The 23,371-nt window shown below is 39.7% G+C and overlaps 1 protein-coding gene across 3 annotated transcripts in view; it reads right to left on the reverse strand.

The window, feature by feature from the left end:
• The window catches only part of IPCEF1 (interaction protein for cytohesin exchange factors 1), a 145,231-nt gene that overhangs the window by 4,393 nt on the left and 117,467 nt on the right, over positions 1-23,371 (reverse strand). For all 3 annotated transcript variants that reach the window (XM_066248511.1, XM_066248512.1, XM_066248510.1), the window contains one exon: positions 7,059-7,252. In XM_066248511.1, coding sequence (XP_066104608.1) covers positions 7,059-7,252 — 194 coding nt within the window. The remainder of the gene's footprint in view (positions 1-7,058; positions 7,253-23,371) is intronic.

Below are 23,371 nucleotides of genomic sequence, written 5' to 3' on the forward strand. Positions count from 1 at the left end.
GCCATCTTTAGCCCTTCTACAAATCAATGCCCATGCACATTCATAAAAATTATCAAAGTGTTTCACCTATTCATTGAAATCCCTACAATGATCCTGAGATATGGCAGGACATCAGTTCACATATGCTAACCGCCAAGAAGTTAAGTACCCTGCCCGATGGAAGAACCAGCCACAGCTAAGGTTTCCTATGTCCCTCTTCTCTGACCAGTCCATTTTCCCACACCGCAGTGACATTTCTGTCTTAGCGTGAGCACTGTTCCTCTTGAAACCCCTAACTGTATAACCATTTCATTGACCAAACATCATTAAAACAGTATGTAGTATTTTCCCTAAGGTATCTGACAATACAAAATACCTCTTTTGCTTTATTTTCTTAACTTTTTATTAATCACACACATTTTATTTAATTAATATATGCAGAATAAATATATAGGCTGTCTTTTGATTCAAAGACTACTTACTGACCTTCCATGAACAGTATAAACTGCCCTGATGCTAACACAGTACAAAATCCACACTGGCCATTTCGCCCCGCCTCCTCTGGAACCAAAGACACACATTTCTAAAACATCAGGCTATGGTTGGGGTTGTTTTCTGTAGTCAAGCAATGAGGTAAAAATAAGATGGCAGGCCCTGGCTGGTTGGCTCAGCGGTGGAGCGTCGGCTTGGCATGCGGGGGACCCGGGTTTGATTCCCGGCCAGGGCACACAGGAGAAGCGCCCATTTGCTTCTCCACCCATCCCCCCTCCTTCCTCTCTGTCTCTCTCTTCCACTCCCGCAGCCAAGGCTCCATTGGAGCAAAGATGGCCCGGGCGCTGGGGATGGCTCCTTGGCCTCTGCCCCAGGCACTAGAGTGGCTCTGGTCGCGGCAGAGCGACGCCTCGGAGGGGCAGAGCATCGCCCCCTGGTGGGCAGAGCATCGCCCCCTGGTGGGCAGAGCTTCGCCCCTGGTGGGTGTGCCGGGTGGATCCCGGTCGGGCGCATGCGGGAGTCTGTCTGACTGTCTCTCCCCATTTCCAGCTTCAGAAAAAAAAAAAAAAGATGGCAACAGCTTCCGTACTCAAAAAAATTTGAGTGCTAACAATTTTATCTCAAATCTATCCTTGTTGGATCTATCCCCATGACTAGCATCCTAATTTGAGATATAACGTCCAGAAAACCACACTTGATTGTCTGCTACAGCATCCTATGTGAGCCCCCCCTTCCAATCTTCACTTCAAATCCACTCTCTTGCGGCAGAGCAGGGATCTACCTAAAACACCAAGTCCTTTAATGGTTCCCCTTCAAGTCCAAGGTTCCCTGGGCCTGAGTGCTGTTTTTGGCTGACCATGTTACACTTAGATTTTCATCAGTCGGTCACTCACCTACTCTAAAGCTTTGTAAGGAAGGTGACAATAAACATATTGTATTCATCCCCATGTTCTTTACACTGAACCCAATGCCCATTACCAAGTAGCCATTCAAAACATGTTTATTATTGAACCAGTCTCTCTGCCTCACTGACCTTGCTCGTAAACCCACTAGGCACACTCCCACCACAAGACATTCTCATTGGTTTTCCTTGTCCCTGGAACATTCTAAGTCAGCCTCTAGGCTCCCTCCCTGTCCTTGTTCAGATTTTATTCAAATTGCATTATTCAAAGAGGCTTTTGACGCCTCCCCTAATTCATAATCAAGTCCTCAACATTCTTTATCCCCTTCTCTTCTCTATCAAATCTGTCATCACTATATACTCATAAATTTACATATTTTGTTTATTTCTTCTTCTACCTACATATAAGCTTCATGAAGGCAGGCAATTTTGTCTGATGGATCTACCACTTCTATGTCCCCAAGTACCTGAAAGAATGAATGGAACATGGTAGACATTCACCAAATACTTGTTAAAAAGAAATTAACATATGAAATAAGAAATGAATGAATAAACCACTTATCCATTTGCTTTTTAATTTCTTTGGTATTGTGAACCCTATTTGGAGCCTAAGGAAATATCCTCCATAAACAAATAAACAAAAATGTCTTATACATGTTATATATATATATATATATATATATATATATATAGTATATTACACGTTACATGTGTATATTATACACATGTATCTGTCTAGCTATACAGACATTTCCACATAGTTATAGGGATTCTAGAATAGTAGGCATTTATTTTATCGAAAAGAGGTATCTGGCCAGAGATGATCACAAATATTAGTGTCACACAAATCTATGGTTTACACTCTACTATTAGCTTTAACTTGTGCTCTGTTTGGGGTGTTTTATTACCTTGTCATGTTTTCTTCTTTTCCTGTTTCTAAATTGGTTAGAATAATGTGGATTTCAAGGGGAAAGCACCCTACATACAGAAGTCTGAGTGCTGAGGTTTGTAATCTTGAATCAAGAGAACAAGGATGTGGTGATAGATGAAGAACAAAAGATATATTTAGGTTTAAAGAAGGAGGAAACAATTATTCAGTAGAAAAGTATCGAAAGAGGGAGAGCCAGCAGGCTGACCAGGACCCGAAGCAGAGGAAAGAGGGGTGGTGAGTGGACGCCCCGGAAGGGTTCAGGTAGGAGTTGAGTACGGCCAAACAAGCTTTCTTTCTTCTCTCTGACTTCTCAACATTTATACTTCAAAAAGCAGTATTTTCAAAATAATAATAATAATAATGAGCTTTCATCCTCTATCACCATAGTGCTATTCATAGAAAGTTATGTAAGGATTTTTACTTTCACTTTTAAGAAATTTTGACATCTGTTGAGAGAGCAGTCCTAATGTTTTGTTGAAAAAACAAAGTAAATCTGTGCAGATGAACAAATACTTGGAAACTTGAAAGGCAAAAATGAACCCCTCCAAATCTGATGAAAGGTTTTTAGGGAAAGGTCTCTTCAACTTTGGGCTAACAATACACACGTTTTATAGCTCTCAACAATTTACATTTCTTACCATTTGGTTCAAATGATAAGTTCTTTTATGGATAAAAGAAAAAACTATAGACAAGAACACAGGGGAAGAAAATTAATGAAACAACAAAACCTCTGAGCTCCCCCTAGACCCAGCAGCACGGACTCTGTGTAGCTGGGATGGCGCAGCAGGCCAGCCTTGGTAGGGCTTCCCAGAAAATACTGTGAAAGACAGATGCTGTGATTTTATTGTTTTGCTCCAAATATGCAGTAGATGGCTTGATTCAAGGCCCGAGCATTGGAATTGTGTTCTATCAGAGTAGCTAATGGAAAGAAGGGATTGTTCCTCTTGACATCGACTAGGGAAACCCTGAGAGAAAATGTCAGGCAGATGCACTAATCATTCCAGTAATCATTCATCTTAAAATAAAGGCAGACTCAGCCCAAGGTCAGTGGATGTTGAGCGATCAGAAATCCCTAACGCTCTATATAAGACTATGACATGATAGTTTGCTCAACTTCTTACAAGAGTTTCCATAAAAAACCATCCCAGTGCACGGATATTCATTTGTTTATGGGATGTGCCTATCACTAACATAAATAAGCATTATTGTTGAAACAGTTTTCTTGTTTCTGCATGAAACTGTTGTCTATCTATTCTTTAGCTTTGAAGTTGTTTTTTAAAAATATACACCGATACTGAAATGTAACGTAGTCAGAGAAAAACACATAAATAATGAGGCTTGTGGCCGACAAACTATCACAAAATGGACCCATCTCTATAACCATAACTGAGGTCAGCATCTCCGAAGGTGCACTTCTGGGCCCTCCCATCAGATCCTCCCCTCATCAAAGGCAACCACCATCCTGACTGCTTTGAACTTGAAAGCCAGTCAGAGAAAGACGAACACCATTCAATTTCACTCATATGTAGAACCTAATGAACAAAATAAACTAACAGAAAGAATAGAAACAGACTCCTAGACACAGAGAACAGAGTGATACCATCAGGAGAGGGATGGAGGAGTGGTGAAAAAAGTGAAGGGATAAACAAACAAACAAAAAAAAAAGCCACAGTCACAGACAACAGTATGGTGATTACCAGAGGGGTAGGAAAGGATAAAAGGGGAAGAGGAGAGGTAAATGGTGATGGAAGGAAACTTGACCTGAAAGTTGTATATTGACACTATATAATATACAGATGCTGTATTATAGAATTGTACACCTGAAATTTATATAATTTTATTAACCAATATCACCCAATAAAGTCAATAAAAATAAATAATAAAAATTATATTAAAATAGTTCAAATAATTCTGATGGCCTTCTGACATGAATAAATATACACGCACCAAATTATCTTTCTCCAATGAATAATTTTATGTGCTTTTTTTCCACCAAGGTCAAGTTCCATACATTCATGTCTCCCTCCATCCTGAAGAGGTTCCTAGGACCTCAGCCCCAGCTTTATGTGAGGTCTACGGGATCCGTGGACAGGGCTTCCTTCTGGGGATATACAGAGGGAACAGTTCTTCGGCTGGGAGTGGTAGCCCCTGGCATGGCCCCCAGTGTCCCTTGCTCCCTGGTATTCAAGCCCTTGTATAATTCCCCTTGGTAAATCCAGGTTGACCTCATGACTTCCTTCTAATGAATAGAACACAGTGAATATTGAAAGTGTAATGTGATGGCCGCTGAGATTGGGACATGACCTACCTTGCTCGCCCACTCTCACTGTCTTAAATGCGCTCAGGGCAGCCAGACTGTATTTTGGGAGCTGCCCTTTGAAAGGGCTCCCAGGCAAGGAACTGTGTAGCCTCCCACCAACGCACAACAAACAACTGAGACCCTCACAGGCAACCTGTGAGGAACTAAAATTCTGCCAACAAGCTCATGAGAGAGCCTGGTAGGCCTTGACTCCCCAGTGGACCAGTGAAGGCAGCCCCAGCTGATGCCCGGATCAAGGCCATCAGGCAGAGCAGGTCACCAAACCACGCCCAGATTTCTGACCCACAGACACTATGAAAAAATACGCGTTTATTGTTTGTGGTTGCTAAATTTTGAGATGTTTTGTTACCTAGCAATAGATAACTAAAGCACAAGGAGAACGGAAAAAGCTGGATTCATCCATTTCATTGGCCACAGCACGTGGACAGCAAGAGGTCACAAGAGAACCACCTAGGGCCAGCTAACCCTTTGAATTCTTTGTACAAACCTGGCCTCCCCCTGACCATGACAGGACATGGTTCTGTCACAGTCTAGAATCCTAAGGCTGCTGTTCTATGAAAGGTGAGGACACAGTCTCTCTCCTGGTAGAAATGGTCTGCGCTGTCTTCCCTCTCCTTAGCCTCTACTTCCTATTTCTCCCAACACAGACTAAAACATATGATCCAGTGGCCTGCCTTTACCCAGCCAGCTCCTCCTCCTTGAATGCCCTTCTTTCTCATCCTGATATTCTCATCTCTTACCCACTGGTCAGTTGTCAGCATTGGCCCTGGTGGTTTCAGATAGGTAACCACTTCCTTCCTCTGGACTACCAAAGCACCCCAAGCTTGTATCAACTACAACACTTATCACATTGCTTTGGAACTGTTTTCCTCTTTATTTGCATTGACCAGTGGGGTCCATTCAATGGTCCCTGGTGCCCTATAATAGTACCTAGTACCTAGCAAAATTCACGAAATATATGTTCAATGAAAAATGTATTCATTGGCCCTGGCCAGTTGGCTCAGTGGTAGAACGTCAGCCTGGCGTGCAGGAGTCCTGGGTTCGATTCCCAGCCAGAGCACACAGGAAAAGTGCCCATCTGCTTCTCCACCCCTCCCCCTCTCCTTCTTCTCTGTCTCTCCCCCTCCTGCAGCCAAGGCTCCATTGGAGCAAAGTTGGCCCAGGGGCTGAGGATAGCTCTGTGGCCTCTGCCTCAGGTACTAGAATGGCTCTGGTTGCAACAGAGCGACGCCCCAGATGGGCAGAGCGTCGCCCCCTGGTGGGTGTGCCGGGTGGATCCCGGTCCGGCGCATGCGGGAGTCTGTCTGACTGCCTCCCTGTTTCCAACTTCAGAAAAATACAAAAAAAAAAAAAAAAAAGTATTCATTTATAGCAGTGATCGCCTATAAGACTGTAAAATCTCAACATATGATATACATCAAATAACCAACCATTTATCAACTGGTACATACTATGAAATATAATATATTTGCCTTTGAAATGAGTACTAGCGATATTTTTCATCAACAAATGGTAGGGGATTGATCTGCATTTATATAATTAAAATATCTCTTTCCCTTTTATTTTTCAGCCTCATTTTTGTAGCCTTGTAGGGTGCTTACGTCTTCTATTGACTAACTAGGACATCTGACAAAGAGTCACTCAGCCGTCTCTTTGTAAGCTTGTCCTCTGAGTGCTATTTCTTCCTGGAAAGAGACTCAAAATTCTTGATGCAAAAGGACATGTACAAACCAGAATTAAATTGCAGAATCTAGCAAGGCTTTTCAGAATCTACAAATCCTTTGCTAATTCGGGCACGTTTGACAAAGTCTCTGGGCCCCTTTTGTTCATGTTATAATCTAAATGTGAAAGCAGGATACTCTGGGATGAAGAACCATTTCAGTGACAGGAGGCCCTGAAAACAGCGTCAGTACATCCTGTGCACTGCCCCTCATCCCAAGGTGAAAACAGCTGCTGGTCCGTGACCATGAAGCACGTATTTCCTGCTGCCTTCATGGCATGTCTTGCCTGTGGAGTCTAAAGCTGAGGGTCACTAAGTCTTTGCTGTATTTGAAATCTAGAAAATTTTTTCTGGATGTAGTACAGAACAATGGCACTGTTGGATAAATCAGGTGAAATCCCAAGGTTTTATTAACATTACTGTTCAGGCTCACAAGTTGACTATCTTAAGCTCTCATCAACATTTATCGTGCTAGATAAAACAAATTACACATGGTCCCTGCCTTCTAGGAGCTTAACATTTGAAACTTTATAGCAGAGCGAAGGTAAACATCAAGGCCTATCTAGAAAAGCAGATTGGTGTGACCCTGTGGAATGTTCTAGTGCTTACAGAACACCAAGGGTCAGCACACCCACACTCGCTAGCAGGAATCTGCAGAACCGGCCGTGCTTTACCCCTCGTTCACAGAGGTCGTCCACGATTTGAAATTAATTACCTTTAATGTGCTATTCAAGGTTCGGATTTTGTGGAGTTTCTCATTTATGGATGGATTTTTACACCGCTTCACGAAGGACTTTCTCAGCTCCTTTTTAGTTGACGGTCGTCGGTCCCCCAGAGGAGAGAGACTGGCTTGCTCTAACGATTTGTATAGCTTCTCCATTTCATCATCTTCTGGCACTTTTGTTTCTTCTATCAAAATAAAAAAGCAGTAACAATAAACCAAGGTGAGAACATTAGACACTGTGGCCCTAAAACAAGGCACTGCTGATACCAGGTTCTCAGACTTCTAGCTTCCAGAAGGATTAGACAATAAATCCTTGTTGTCTAAGCCCATTAGTCTGTGGTCCTTTGTGAGGACAGAGTCATGCCCCCTTTGAAGGCCTAGAGAAGACTGTTCCAGGCCTCTCTCCATGCTTCTGTTGATACCTCATTGGGGGCCGGCAGAACTCCAATCTTCACAGGGTGTTTCTCCCTGAGTGCCTGTCTCTTGAATCCAAATGTCCCCCTTTTACAAGGACACTAGTCATACTGGAATAGGGCTCACCCTACTGACCTCACCTCAACCAATTACATCTGCAACTATTCGATTTCTAATAATGTCACATTCTGAGGTAGGGGAGCTTAGGACTTCAACACAGGACTTCTGGAGGAACATAATCGACCCAGGATAGTCCACCATCTAGCTAGTCAAATTCCATGTCCTCCTCACATGCAAAATGCATTCATAACATCCCAAAGTCTTAACTCACTCCAACATCAACACCAAGTCCAAAATCTAATTGAAATATCATCTCAATCTGGTACCAGTGAGACCCAGGGAATGATCTATCCTGTGCAAAATTCCTCTCCATCTGTGAACCTGAGAAACCAAAAGTGTTACGTGTTTCTAAACTACAGAAACGGCAAACTCTAGCAAACTGATACATACCCTAAGGCTTGAGAACCACTGCCCAGATGATGTTTCTATTTTTTTTTAAGAGGAAGGAGGAGAGTTGTTCCACTTAATTGTACCATTGATTGCTTCTCATATGTGCCATGACCAGGGCTTGGACCAGTGACCTCAGGGATCAAGCCCTGACCAGGGCTCAAACTAGCACTCTTGAACGCAAGCCAGTGACCCCAGATTCCAGCCAGCAACCCCAGGCTCGAGCCAGAGACCCCGAGATCAAGCTAGTGACCTCAGCACTCTGGGGTGAGGCTCTATCCACTGAGCCACCAGCCAGGGCCCAGTTGACTTTTTAATGTTCTTCCTAGAACTGCCTATGGTCTGTGGCTTTGAGCAGATAATGACCACTCTATACTTTCTTAACTCCCATTTTTAAACAGGTCTTTCCAGCCTAGGCCCAAACGCTTCTAGTGAAGGGGCTTTACCCGAGATCCCGGGGGACCAAATGTGAGAGGCTAATCCGATGGTGGTTCCGTCAGCTGACCACAGTCACTTATTTAGGATTGAGCACAGGCGTTGGGTCAGGCCAGCTGGGGCCAGGGACCTTAGCTCTAAACTATGGTTTGCAGTATCAGTGACTCAGTCTCTTTTTTTTCCTAAACTGAGTGATGAAATCACGTGAGAAGCATCCCGAGAATCATGTAGGGAAACAGCTGAGGCATGCATCTTAGTGACACCATTGAAGCTCTCTCAGCTTAAGGAGTGAACACATTGCCCTTGTTCAGATAACTCTGGGTGTGGGTCCAGTCATATACAACTGAAAAGACTTCAAACAGCATAGAAGGTCACCCAAAGAAAATCTTCATAGCTTGGCGTTGCTATAATTCCTTAATACACACTTCAGATCTTTGTTCCTTTATTCCTGGAAACTATATCTTTGAAAAGGTAGACAATGAGATTTCTCATCCACCATATATTCCTAAGTGTCTATGTATTACACTCCTGCCCTGAGACCAAGCCTGACAGTGGACCATGTAGAAAGTATGGCGTTAGGAGGTACAAAAAGCAGGCCTCTTCAAAGGGGAGAGTAATCTAGGACCATCAAAATTGAGCAAACTTCACTTACTTTACAGTTAACGCTGGTAAGATTAGAAATCTTTAAGCAATAATTAGTTTTCTTCCTTTTACTACCAGAAAGTCATGAAAATGTTTCCAATAATCTTTCATTGAATGGAGAGCAAAGATGTACTAACTTTGCAATTGACTTCAAGTATTGGTCAGTAAACCTCTTTATTCTTTACCAAAACAGTCTCAAAGAGAGAGTGAAAACATTAAAAAATACACTTAAACACAATTACTTTTTGGCTCCAGCTGTGTGAAGATACCAACAGTGGGTTTTTGTCAAGCTCATGAAAAAATGCTCTACATCATTAGTCATCAGAATAATGCATACCCAAACCACAATGAGATACTACTTTACACCCACCAGGATGGCTAAAATAAAAAAGAGAGACAATAATAAGTGTGGGAGAGAATGTAGAGAAACTGATATATTCATACATTGCTGGTGGGAATGTAAAATGAAGCCGCTACTTTTAGCAAACAGTTTGGCAGCTCCTCAAAATCCTAAGCATAGAGTTATCACGCAACCCAGCAGTTCTACTCCTAGATATATACCCAAGAGAATTAAAAATATGGTAACATAGAATTTGTATATGAATGCTCATAGTGGTGATATTCATATAGACAGAAGGTTGGAATCGCCAAAATGTCCATCCACTAATGAATGGCCTATACATTCCTTGGAATATTATTCAGTAATTAAAGAAATGAAGTACTGCCTTAACAGGTGGTGGGGCAGTGGAGAGAGGCATTGGCTTGGAACACAGAGGACTCGAGTTCAAAACTCCAAGGTCACCAGCTTGAGCGCGAGCTCATTGGCTTAAGTGCTGGCTCACCAGCTTGAGCATGGGGTCGCCATCTTGAGTATGGGATCATAGACATGACACCATAGTCACTGGATTGAAGCCCAAGGTCACTGGCTTAAGCCCAAGATCACTGGCTTGAGCAAGGGGTCGGTGGCTCAAGTGGAGTACCCTCCCACCCCCGGTCAAGGCACATATGAGAAAGCAATCAATGAACAACTAAGGTGTCACAGTGAACAACTGATGCTTCTCATCTCTCTCTCTGTCTGTCCCTCTCTCTCGTTATAAAAAGAAAAAGAAATGAAGTACAGAACACATTGCAACATGGAAGAACCTTGAAACGAGTCTGCTAAGTAAAAGAAGCCAGTGACAAAAGACCACGTAGTGTATAAGTCCACTTATATAAACATCCAGAACAGGCAGATTCACAGAGACAGAAAATAGATTCGTGGCTGCCTGGGGAGAAAAATGGGGAATGACAGCCACCGTGCAAGGTTTCCTTTTGTGTTGCTAAGAATGTTCTCAAATTAGACTGCAGAGATAGCTGCACGCTCTATGAATAGACTAAAAACCACGGAACTGGATGTTTCTATGTGTGAGTTTTATGATATGTGAAATATATCTCAATAATGCTCAAAAGAAATTATCATGACAAGTGATGATTCCTGCCCAGAAATACTGAGTACTGTACCAGTCCTGCAGTTCAGCTGGAGACATTAGAAAGTTCTTAAGAAAATTAAATAAAAAGACATTGATAACATTATACAGAGTGAAATAGGTAAATCAGAAAAAAACAAGAACTGCATGATTCCATATATAGGTGGGACATAAAAACAAGACTAAGAGACATGGACAAGAGTGTGGTGGTTATGGGGGGGGAGAAAAGAGGGAGGGAGAGGGGGGGAGGGGAGGGGCACAAAGAAAACTAGATAGAAGGTGACAGAGGACAATTTGACTTTGGGTGATGGGTATGCAACATAATTGAATGGCAAGATAACCTGGAGATGTTTTCTTTGAACATATGTACCCTGATTTATTAATGTCACCCCATTAAAATTAATAAAAATTTATTTTAAAAAAGACATCTGCTTCTTAGAAGGGGCATTAGGATTAAGTACTCTGGCAGTTTTCAGACACAAAAGGGTATGGTAATTTTATACACAGGGTGGGGAAAAAATAGATTTACAGTTGAATGGAAAATAATACAATAATTAATAAATAAGAATATAAGAATGAACTCTTTGCATACTCACAACTGTAAGCCTACTTTTGCCCAGCCCTGTATTTGTTTATACTTAGGCAGGTAGGACTCACCTCGAATAAAGCCTAAATACATAGCTTTCAATATCCAGTATTTTTAGAGTAATAAACTTCAAGAAGCAAATCAAATAAGCATACAGCAAAAAAGAGAAATAGTTTTTCTAAGTTTCTCTCTGTTCACCAAGCTGTCTGGTTATGCTACTAACATTTATGATAGAAAATAAAATTGCTCTTGACAAATACATTAGTGTATAATTATGTCAGAGTAAAATGATTATATTAAGAGTATGTGTCTAATTCAACAGATATTAAATTGGTAAAGATAAAAATAACTAGAATCTTGGAGTAATGCAGCATAAAGTACATTCCATAAATGAAATATAAACAGGACTGACTTTCATTTAATTTCATTATTGTTTAATGCACTTATATGAGTATATACTATCTTTAAGTTAAAATATAAGACATGTCTCGCTTCTACACACACATATTCCTTTCCCTGATTTAAACTTTGGGACATTAGCAATGAGAATATAGGTGTGTGTGTCGGTGTGGGTGTGGGTGTATATAATTTAAAATTAACACACAGGTAAAGTGGAACTATTAAGATTATTGAAAATTAATAAGGAATCACCTAAAATATGAACAAATAATGTTCAAACATAGAACACTCCCTATTTGGATTCATTTAGAAATCGAAGTAATAGTAAAATAAGGTTAAAGCTGTTGGAGATGTAAGGAAAAAAATGAAAGGCAAATTATTATTGTGTCCTTCTTACCTCTCAGCCGTTGTCTCTCCTTATAGGAAACCTTAAATTAAAAGGCCGTGTCTCACTTCTAATAACCTGACCCCAGAATTGCCCACAAACGTAAGAACAATAAAATAATAAATGGGGACATGAGTAATCAATAAAAGACCCTTATTGGCTCCTTTGTGTCATCATATGAGAGATGAACAGTGTCTTGCTAGATACTCAGGGGATATATCTGTGACCTAACCCTGTCTACACCTAGCCAAGGACTTTATGGTTTTGCTGCTGCTAGTGGCTGGTGCTTAGGTCTTCGGAGGACCGTAAAATGAGCATTTAATAATAATAAAAGCAGATAAGAAATAAAACCACGATGGGCGGAAATGACCCTAAAAGTAAAAGCACACAGCAAAACACAGTTTGCACCTGAGCCCAAACCAGAGGCGAGTCCTTCCGCAGTTACACAGGGAAGCCCAGCTCTGGCTTGTCAGCCCATAGGACCATCCTTGTACCTTTAAAGGCTTTCTCCATAAAGTACTATTGTGCAATGTTCTCTTTCATATTTTCATGTAAATACTTGTCTAAATTATAGTGACATATTAAAAAACATTAGATTATTTCTCTAATCTTACCAGAAAGAGCAAGAAAAAAGATTGGCAGAAATGACCACTGACCCCTCTCCCACTGGAAATAGAAGCCAAGTTAATTATTTCCACTTCCCTTGTCTTCTGATACAAAATAAATGAATTTTGTCAGAGAGTCAAGTGTTTCCAATGCAATTGTCATCCTTCCTGTCAAGGGTATATTTTTATCTACTTACATAAACTAGCAAGACTTTAGTTCCCTTCTCTACATGAAGCACTCTAGCTCATCTAGCCACACAAAGTGCTTTGCCAAAAAATGGTGAAAACTATTTTTATTCTGCGGATGAGAAATAAATGAAAATTTTTTAAAAATAGTGATCTTTGCCAAATGCAAATCATGATGGAAGTCAAAATAATAAAAAAAAAAAGTTCAGTATAGACCAGTCTTCTCAAACTTTCATAGGCGAAAGTGACCCTAGAGTTCTTATTAAAATACGGATTCTGATTTAGTCAGTCTGGAACGGTGCTGAGATTCTAAATTTTGAACAAGCTCCTAGGCGATGCTAAACTGCTGGTCTATGGACCACACTTTGAGTCACAAGGTTAGGTTGCCTGTCATCAACTTGTCGTCAGCATGCCAGCCTCGACTCATTGGCAGAGAAAGGGAGTGGAGTCACAAAGAGAAAGATAGGACCTGTCTAGAAGGCAGCATCTCTTTCCTCTGAGCCACGTCCAAAGCAAATATGTATATTTCTAGCTGTGCTGAAAGGAGTATGTCCAGAATCCCTGCCCTAAAGCATCAAGACCTTGGATGTTGAGTTGGCATGATTTTGAGATAAATGTCGGTAACACTTTCCATCTGTTAGACGAGCGCAGAATGTCCCAGGTTCTAGTAAACCTTCTCCAACCTGAGGTCAGTAATCTCACAATTTAAACTCAAGAAAGACATGGCTTTTTTTTTTTGTCTTGAACAGGATCTTTTTTGGTGACATTAGTAAAAGAGACAGCAACACTTTGAACTAATGGTTAGAAGTTCACTCCTTTCCAAGATTACGTCAAATGAATGTGCACCTCTGTTCTCTTCCTCCTATGTATTGTGGCCTATTGACTGCTTATGACGGCACTGGCACGCTCCCAGAGGCCCAGAATCCAGCTGTCAGAACACTGTCTGCAGATCCTCTTTGTAAAGGCTGGCTTCCAACATTGCCTCCCCCACCATCTTATTTTTAGTGTTTCCTTGTGCTTTCTAGAATGTGGGTTTTATTTTCCCTTTAACATAAATTCTGGCTTCGTGAGACAAGAGGAATTCGTATGCCATACTTCATACTAGAATTTGGAAGGAAATGTTGGCAAAGTCTAAAGGATGCTCCAAGAAAGATAATCTTAGTTCCCCAAAATGAAACATTTGAAAAGGTTTAGGAGATCACAGTAGTAGTCCCTGTTTCATGCACAATGTTCTATTTGAGAAAGGAAAGACAGGGGAAGGGATTAGTTACAGAGAGAAGAAATAACTGGAATCAGTGGGACGTTCTGTGCAGCTTTTAAAGACTTTTCAAATGATATTTAATATAATACCTGGTGCCAATCGATCAAAAGCATTTTACAGGCTTTTCTAGTGATTCTGACAACTCTACAATATAGCAAAAGATTTAAATCATAACAATGAACAAATTTAAATTATATAACTAAGAGAAACCTGGAGAACTCACTTTAACAGTAAAGATGCTACTAAGAATGTTAGCTTTGCATAATTTTGAGGGAGAGATTGCCTGATTCTGCTGCTGTTGAGGCTGCTGGAGACAGCTATCAGGTATAGAATTCTGACTATGTGCCCGGCACTGTTTTAACTGATCTACCAACACTATCTCATCGTCTTTGTAACAACCCTAAGAGGAGAATATCACTAACCCTATTATAAAGGAGAGAATGTCCACACATAGAAAAATTAAAAACTTTGACCAAGGCCACAAAGAGAAAAACCTAGGTTTGGATCCAAACATCAGTGTCTTAAACGTTGCACAATACTGTGAATATATTTGATTTATTTTTCTTTGGAATAAATTTCAATGGCAATTATTTCAAATCAGGTAATATAAAGTCACTGAGGTGGCAGCTGGCTGGACTAGACAGGCCAAGTTCAGATCCCTGCTCCCATTATTTTGTCTTCCAAGGGAAAAAATTCCCACCCAGAGCCCCTGCTCCTGGGGCACCCAGGTTTGATCCCTCAGACTCTGTTCTCATGGGGCCATTGGGCACCAGACATTAGGACAGAAAAATTCATAAGCTAGCCAGCAACCTAGGTACAAGCCAGGTAATCAGATTCTCTACTTGGGCATTTGAACTGCATATCTGGGGATAAAAACCAGTTTAAATGGGAGCAGAAGGTAAGGTCCAGGTCAAGGTTGATTTAAAAAATATGGCCGGGACTGACCAGGTGGTGGCACAGTGGATAGAGTGTCAGACTAGGACACAGAGGACCCAGGTTTGAAACCCTGAGGTCGCCAGCTTGAGTGTGGGCTTATCTGGTTTGAGCAAGTCTCACCAGCTTGAGCCCAAGGTCACTGACTTGAACAAGGAAGGGGTTACTCGGTCTGCTATAACCCCCTGGTCAAGGCACATATGAGAAAGCAATCAATGAACAACTAAGGTGCCACAATGAAGAATTGATGCTTCTTATCTCTCTCCCCTCCTGTCTGTCTGTGCCTATCTGTCCTCTCTGTCTCTCTCTGTCTCTATCATACAAAAAACAATAAAAACAAAACAAAAAAATAATGTAGCTGGTAAGAGAAATATGAGAGAAAACAGACTGAGTGAAAAGTTGGAAAGAGCACTCAAGCATAAAGCTAGTATTTTTACTTGTGCTCTTGAAATTCTGAGAGAAGAGTAGTTTCACATTAGTTTCCCTCTTTTTCTGTATTAGTTTTACCCTCTCTGCTGAGTCATGTACCTATTTTCTCTTGGGTATTCAACATTTCTATTGAGTAAGACAACTCAATACTACTACTGCATCATTGCTTTTATTGACCGGAACAAACCTAGTCTACTGGATGATCTTTAATGTTGCTTTTGTTTGTTTTATTATTATTGCCTCTTGTGGCAGTAAGTTTTGGAAATAATCCAAGGTTGAGTCCATTGTCCAAGCATCTGATATATGGCTTTACATTCTCAAAATATATTTTATTTGTTTTCTAAATGTATTCTTTCAATCATATGAGCACCCAGGATTTGGTGAAATATGTAATGTAGACATAAAATTTCTGTATTTGGCCACATGATAAGAAAACAAAAACACTGGTATGCATATACAGCAGTGGTCCCCAACCTTTTTTGGGCCATGGACTGGTTTAATGTCAGAAAATATTTTCACAGACCGGCCTTTAGGGTGGGACAGATAAATGCACAAAATAAAATTATACGGTCAGCGTAAAAACTGTGGTATTTTCAAATATAATTGTCAAACTTTTAAGACAAGTGTCAAGAATGAGCCTTAGACGGATATAACAGAGGGAATTTGGTCATTTAAGAAAAAATAAAACATCGTTCAGACTTAAATATAAATAAAACGGAAATAATGTAAGTTATTTATTCTTTCTCTGCGGACTGGTACCAAATGGCCCATGGACTGGTACCGGTCCACGGCCCTTGGGGGGTTGGGGGCCACTGATATACAGTGTACTAAAAAGGCATATGGTCAGGTTTGTTTTTTTCTTTTAAAATACATTTATGAGGTGGAAATTGAATGGGAAATAAATGGCAGAGGGAGCTAGAAAATTATCTAAAATCAAAGACACAAATTCAATGCACTACAGAGAAATACGTCAACACCAACTCCAGAACACAAATTCAATGCACTACAGAGAAATACGTCAACATCAACTCCAGAACACAAATTCAATGCCCTACAGAGAAATACGTCAACATCAACTCCAGAATACTCTGGACCCATCAACCATGTGGTTCCATGATGGAGACTAGTGAGAACAGCAGGTAGAAATGGCAGATTTGCAACACAGAGTACTTCCCACTATCCAATCACAGCGAAATGGTGGATTCAGAAGGAGGGGAGCGGACAAGAGCAGCGAGGCAGGATGAAAGAAGTTACTCTTTTACTAAGCAGAAAATGAGAGTCTGGAATGTATAAATATCTGTACCGTTTTAGATGGAGGTCTCTTCTTCTTATTTCTATCATTATCTCTTAGTGCGAGCTATAATTTCTTGCATAACATCCTATTTTTGCCTTACAGAAAATCCTCAATGTACAGTAAGTCCTCACTTAACCTCACCAAGAGGTTCATGGAACTGTGGTGCAACAACAAATTCTGAAACCTGTTTTACCACAGGCTAATTGATATAAACAAGAGTCAAGTTCCTGCAGCATCTCATCGATATTATAATGAAATAACATTGAATGAGATGACGTTATTCAAGGAACTGCTGTACATATTTAGAGTTATGTAATTAAATATGGCCATTAAATCCCTACTAGAATACCTTTTTCCCAGGAACCAATAACCACCCTGTGGTGGTGCAATAATATTTAATGCTATAGCGGACTGTGCTGGGAAACATATGACTCATCCTTGACTCCTGTCTTTTCTTCACACATTTGATTGATTCATTTATTCAATTCATCCATCAATATATTCTGTGAATGTCCACTGTGTGCTACAGCAGAATATATGAGAGCCAAGGGACACACTAAAACAAACAAGAATCCTTTACGAATCTTACATTCTTACATTTTAGTTTTACAGTATGTTCCAAATATGAGTATTTTTTTCTACCCCCATCCCCATTATGACCAACTTAATCCAACCCCCACGATTTCACTGTTGGCCTATTTCAACAGCTACAGTATGTAACTGGTCTATGTTAGCTTCCTAAAATCCAATTTCCATATATTGAAGTGATCTTTTAAAAATGTAAACCATACCATAATTACTCCCCAGCTTCAATTTCTCCAAAAACATCTCACTGCACTTGGAACAAAATCCAAACACCTTATAGGACCCAACTAGTGACACATAAACCAGTCGCTACTGAGTTCTCCAATCTCTTCCTGTGCCTCCCCTGCCCACCCTGCTTCAGCCACTGCCATCACTCCTGTGTTTGCGGTAATGCTGGTATAAAGAAACCTGCAGGGACGCCGGATGTATAAAAGTATAGCGCATACAATTACAGTAGAGACTATACTGTCTAGGTTTATGTGAGTGCACTCTATGATGTTCACACAACAATAGAATCGCATTCAGAATGAATCCCCATAGATAAGTGGTACATGTTTGTCTCTAGATGCTTCTGTTTCTATCATTAAGCGGCCTGTACTGCTTCATCGGTAGTTATGAAACAACATGTAATACAATGATTATTTCGGGAAGGAAACTATTCTGGTTATACCATGTGGCTTGGCTCATATCACATCTAACCCAGCCCTGTGTCTTGCTGATTATTTATGCAGTATTATACTTTTTCTAATTTTTATTTATTGATTCTTAGAGAAAGAGAAAGAGACAGAGACAGAGAGAGAAACATTGATTTGTTTTTCCCTTATTCTTCCCATCACTGGCTGATTCTTAGATGATCCCTGACTGGGATCACACTCACAACCTCAACGTACTGGGATGATGCTCTACCAACTGAACTACACGGCCAGGGCTATGCAGAATTAAGCTTAATCAGGTTGTTAAAATGTCAAGCTCTCCAGTCAAACAGAAATGTATTTTTCCAAGCACAACTTGCACACATACAAGGTGCATGACCACTTTCAGAAATTTACTTAACCACTTTAAGCCCCAGTTTCTTCATCCATGAAATCGAAGTGGCAATAAAGTACCTACTTTTACATTTGTTGTAGTGGAGAAGAAATAAAAGCTTTCCCTTTGAGATTGGGCACAGCACAAACATGCTCGCATCACCACTTCTATCAGCGTTGACTGCAGGGCCAACCCAAGGCCAGAAATAAAGTAACAGGCACAATAATTGGAAAGGAAAAAGCAAAACTGTCATTATTCTCAAGGATACGATTATGCTTGCAAGAAAATTCTCAAGATAAAATATTAGAATTAAAGTGAGAACTTAGCAAGTGTGCCAGGTTTTTTAAATAATGCATCTTAAAAATCAACAGCTCATTCAACACAGAGCCTTGTCCCAGGGGCTCTCCTCTCTCTTCTTTAATGAGAATGGGATCCTGGGGGCCACAATGGGATCTTGGCTCTGGGAAAACTAGAGCTGCTTCAACTTCCCTGGATTCTAGCCCCCAAAGACTTGACCATTTCTCCACCCATGAACTGTGGAGCACTTCAGAGTTTCTAGTTAAGCAAAGCCCACTGACTCACCACGTAAAGTTGAGTGTCAACTTTTTAAGTAATGGTTACATATACTGAATACACAGGATATTTCATGTAGTCCTCAAAATGAAAACTACACAAATTGGTCAAAGTTGAACACATAAAAGAGGTAGTTGACTTTTTTTTAATAAAACCTCCCAAAAGTTAAAAAAAAAAAAAAAAAACAGCTATTTTTTACACCAGCAATACTTATGGAAAGGAAATACACACACACACACACACACACACACACATATATATATATATATTATTAAAAACTTTAAAAATCTAACAAAATACCACAAGGAAAGATTCAAGATTACCCCAGGAAAGATTATAAATAAAATTTTACTGTGAGATATAATAAAAGACAAATAAATATAGAATGGTAAAGAGATCATTTTTATAAATTGGAAGGTTTTTAATTGTAACAATTTCTATTTTTCTCAGATTAAATCTAAAACTGTAATGTAATTGATGCCAAAATTCTACAATGTAATATAACTTGACTAGGTAATTCTAAAATGTGTATGCAAGTTAAAATGCCCTAGAATATCCCAAGCACTCTTTAAAATGAACAAGGTAGAAAGAGTTGTCCTATTAAATATTAAGACTCATCTCACTAAAAAGAGTGGTATGAGTCAGCACAGAAAAACAGACTGATGAACAGACAGAAATCTAAGAAGTAATAGTGCCGGATTTTCAACAAAGATGGCACTGGGAACTCATGTGGACATCTGGGAGAAAAATGGATTTTACATAAAAGATATTAGAAAAATTACACCTGCATATGGAATAAGATAATATTTTATCTTATCATGACACATTTAAAAATCATTCCAAGTGGATTAAAAGTTTATAAGATGATGGCAGATTATCTTCATATCAGTATAGGGAGGACTTACCTAATGATGACGAAAAGCATTAACCATAAAGAAAAAGACTGATAAATTTAATCACATTAAGACTGACTTCTGTGCTGGCATGTTGGCTCAGTGGTAGAGCAACAGCCCTGTGTATAGATGTCCTGGATTCGATTCCCAATCAGAACACACAGGAGAAGTGACCATCTGCTTCTCCACTCCTCCCCTCTTCTCTTCTCTTCTCTTCTCCCCCCCCCCCCCCTCTTTCTCTCTTCTCCTCTCACTGCCATGGCTCAATTGGTTCGAGTACATCAGCCCAGGAGCTGAGGATGGCTCCATAGAGCCTCTGCCACAGGCACTGAAAATAGCTTGATTGTGAGCATGGCCTTTGATGGGCAAAGTGTTGGCCCCAGATGGGCCAACAGATGGGGTTGCTGGGTGAATCCTGGTCGGGGTGCATGTGAGAGTCTACCTTACTATCTTCCCTCTTCTCACTTGGAAAAGAAGAAAAAGAAAAAAAAAGACTGGCATCTATTCATTAAAAGATACCATTATAAATGAAAAGAGAAATCAAAAAGTATGGAAAATATTGGCAATACATACATCTGACAACAAAATAGTATCTAATATAAATTCCAGAATATATAAAATCTATTAGAAAAAAATCTAAGAAGCGTGGGTAAAAGTATTCAAATAAACATAAAAATGTGCTAATTCCTAGTCAAAATTGCAATTTTGCAAAAACCTAAGTCTACTACTCATGAGGATGTGGAGCTTTGAGAGCTATTGCCCAGACTGGAGAGACAGAACTTAGTACAGCCAATTTGGAAAACAATTGTTATCACCTAGTAAAGTTGAAGATAGGCATACATCAGGGCCAGTAATTCCATTCCTAGATACATACCCCTAGAGAAATGCAGGCATATTTATACCAGGATACATGCATAAGAATTCCCACTCAGAGAATGAAAAGACAAGCCACAGACTGGGAGAAAATGTGTGCAACCACATATCTGATGAAGGTCTTGTATTCAAATACACAAAGATCTCAACAATGAAAAAACAAAAACCCAAATAGAAAGTGGGTAAAAGATTTCAACAGACATTTCAGCAAAGAAGATACAGAGACAGCAATTAGCACAGGAAAAGATGCTCAACATTAGGTATCATTATAGAATTACAAATTAAAATGACCAGATACCACAACCCAACTACTAACATGGCAAAAATCCAACTACTAACACTGACAACGCCAAATGCTGGTAGAAACAGAAGCTCTCATTCATTGCTGATGGGGATGCAAAATGGTACAAACAATTTGGTTTTTCTTACAAAGCTCAATATAGTCTTACCATACAACCCAGCAGTTGTACTCCTAGGTATTTACCTAAATGAGTTAAAATTTTTGTATCAACACTGAAATCTGTACACACATGTGTATAGCAACCTTATTTGTATTTTTTTTCAAAAACTCAGAAGCAACTAAGATGTCCTTCAATAAATGAATGCATAACGAACTGTGGTACCACATTTATACAATGTGATATTATTCAGCCATAAAAAGCAATGAGCTATTAACCCAGGAAGATGCACAGAGGAAACGGAAATGTATCGTTCTAAAAGAAAGAAAGCAATCTGAACATCACACCTATTGCATTGTTCCAGCTATATGACATTCTAGAAAAGGTAAAACTAAAGAATGAAAATATCAGCGGTTGTCAGGGTCTTGGGAAAAGGGTGGAAGAGATGACGAGGTGGACAACAGGAGATTGGGGGGCAGTGAAACTGTACTGTATAATGTTGTAATGGTGGATATGTGACAGTATGTTCCTGTCAAAACACACAGAACTATACAGAACAAACATGGAAATGATGGGCTTCAATTGGAAAAATGTGTTAATATTAGTTGTCCACTGTATCAGGTAAACCACACCAATACAAGATATTAATAATAGCAGAAGAGGGATTAAATGGAAATTCTCTGTACTTTCTGCTCAATTTTTCTGTAAATCTAAAACTGCTCTAAAAGTTCAGTTTATTAATTTCAAAAAATGTTTACATCAGCATTTACTATAAGGGCCCAAAGCTGGAAAAACAAAATGTACACCAATAATTGATAAATTTCTTGAGGTATATTAAAAACAACTAGGTACTATAAAGCATTAAAAATAAATGAATTCTACCCACACAGGGCGGATTTCACAAAAGCTCATCACAGGGCAGAGAGAGCAGGTGGTGGGTCGTACATGCCTGAGATCAAAGTCACTGAGGTCAACAACTATAGATTCAAGATTTTCTGAAACATAAATATTTATGCCGATCTTCAGACCATAGTTCAAAAAATAGGATCACTAGAAAATTTTCTAGGGACTAAGTTACGTAATAGAGATACAAAGACCAAGATCAGTCTTCACCTTGATAGGCTATAGAGTAGTGGTCCCCAACCCCCAGGCCATGGACGGATACTGGTCCATGGGCCATTTGGTACCGGTCCACAGAGAAAGAATAAATAACTTATATTATTTCCATTTTATTTATATTTAAGTCTGAATGATGTTTTATTTTTAAAAAATGACCAGATTCCCTCTGTTACATCCATCTGAGACTCACTCTTGACGCTTGTCTCAGTCAGGTGATACATTTATTCATCCCACCCTAAAGGCTGGTCCGTGAAAATATTTTCTGATATTAAACTGGTCCGTGGCCCAAGAAAGGTTGGGGATCACTGCTATAGAGTATTGATGCCATAGAACCCCTCCCGTCTCACACCTTTGCTTTCCCTTATTTCCACAACCACCCCAGTTATTACAGAAGCTTCCTAATTCTTCTAATTTCCCTATATTCCTAAAAGAGTAAGTCTCCTCTTATTTTCTCCTACTCCAAGTTCTAAAGCTGACATAATTCTTATAAAGTATGGCTCAAATGTACGATTACCCTTGTTAGAAATGGTCATCCATTATCTACTGAAATAAACTAATGACTAGCCCAGTATTCAACATCACCCAAATTTCTTCATCTCTCTTCCTCACGTCTCCTATCTCTATGCACAGAACCTCCCACTTAGGTCACATCTCCGATTGCTTAGATGTGATCTTCCATATTTTGAGTCCCTGGTCTCTTTCAAATCCCTCTAGTACTTTGTATCTCTCTGTGGCACTTATTTTACTCTGTTTTAAGTGTGTTTTGTTCCTCCCACTCTCCCTATTAAATGTTAAAATGTTTTAGGCCCAGAAATAGCATCTTGCTCATCTTTGTATTTCTATTAGCACAAAGGACTTGAATAGATGTTAGGTACTCAAAAAAATAATAGTGTTAAATTGAATGGAGTTTCAGTATTCAACTTTTTCTACTTATTATCTTCTTGCTTCCTAAAGAGACGTGCTACAAAATTCCTACAGCAACATCTGAAGGAGCTGGCTAAAATAATGTGTAATATGTACCGCTCACACTCAAATTATATAACAAGTTTTATAAAAATCATTAAATTAAAAAATATGGTTTATTTATGCCATTTTCCCAAGATGTCACACACATTCTAGTGTGCTTTTCTTTTCATTCGAAGTGTTTTTTATTCACATGGCTCTGAGATTAATTCCAGCTGTACTTGTATTGAAAAATATATTTGCATAAATTGGATATTAGTCTTATTAGTGGTTGTTAGCTTTACAGCATCCAGGGTATGGTCACTCCATTCATAGAGTAAACATAATGAAAT

This window comes from Saccopteryx bilineata, chromosome 12, assembly GCF_036850765.1.
Source record: "Saccopteryx bilineata isolate mSacBil1 chromosome 12, mSacBil1_pri_phased_curated, whole genome shotgun sequence".
NCBI classification, from domain to species: Eukaryota; Metazoa; Chordata; class Mammalia; order Chiroptera; family Emballonuridae; genus Saccopteryx; species Saccopteryx bilineata.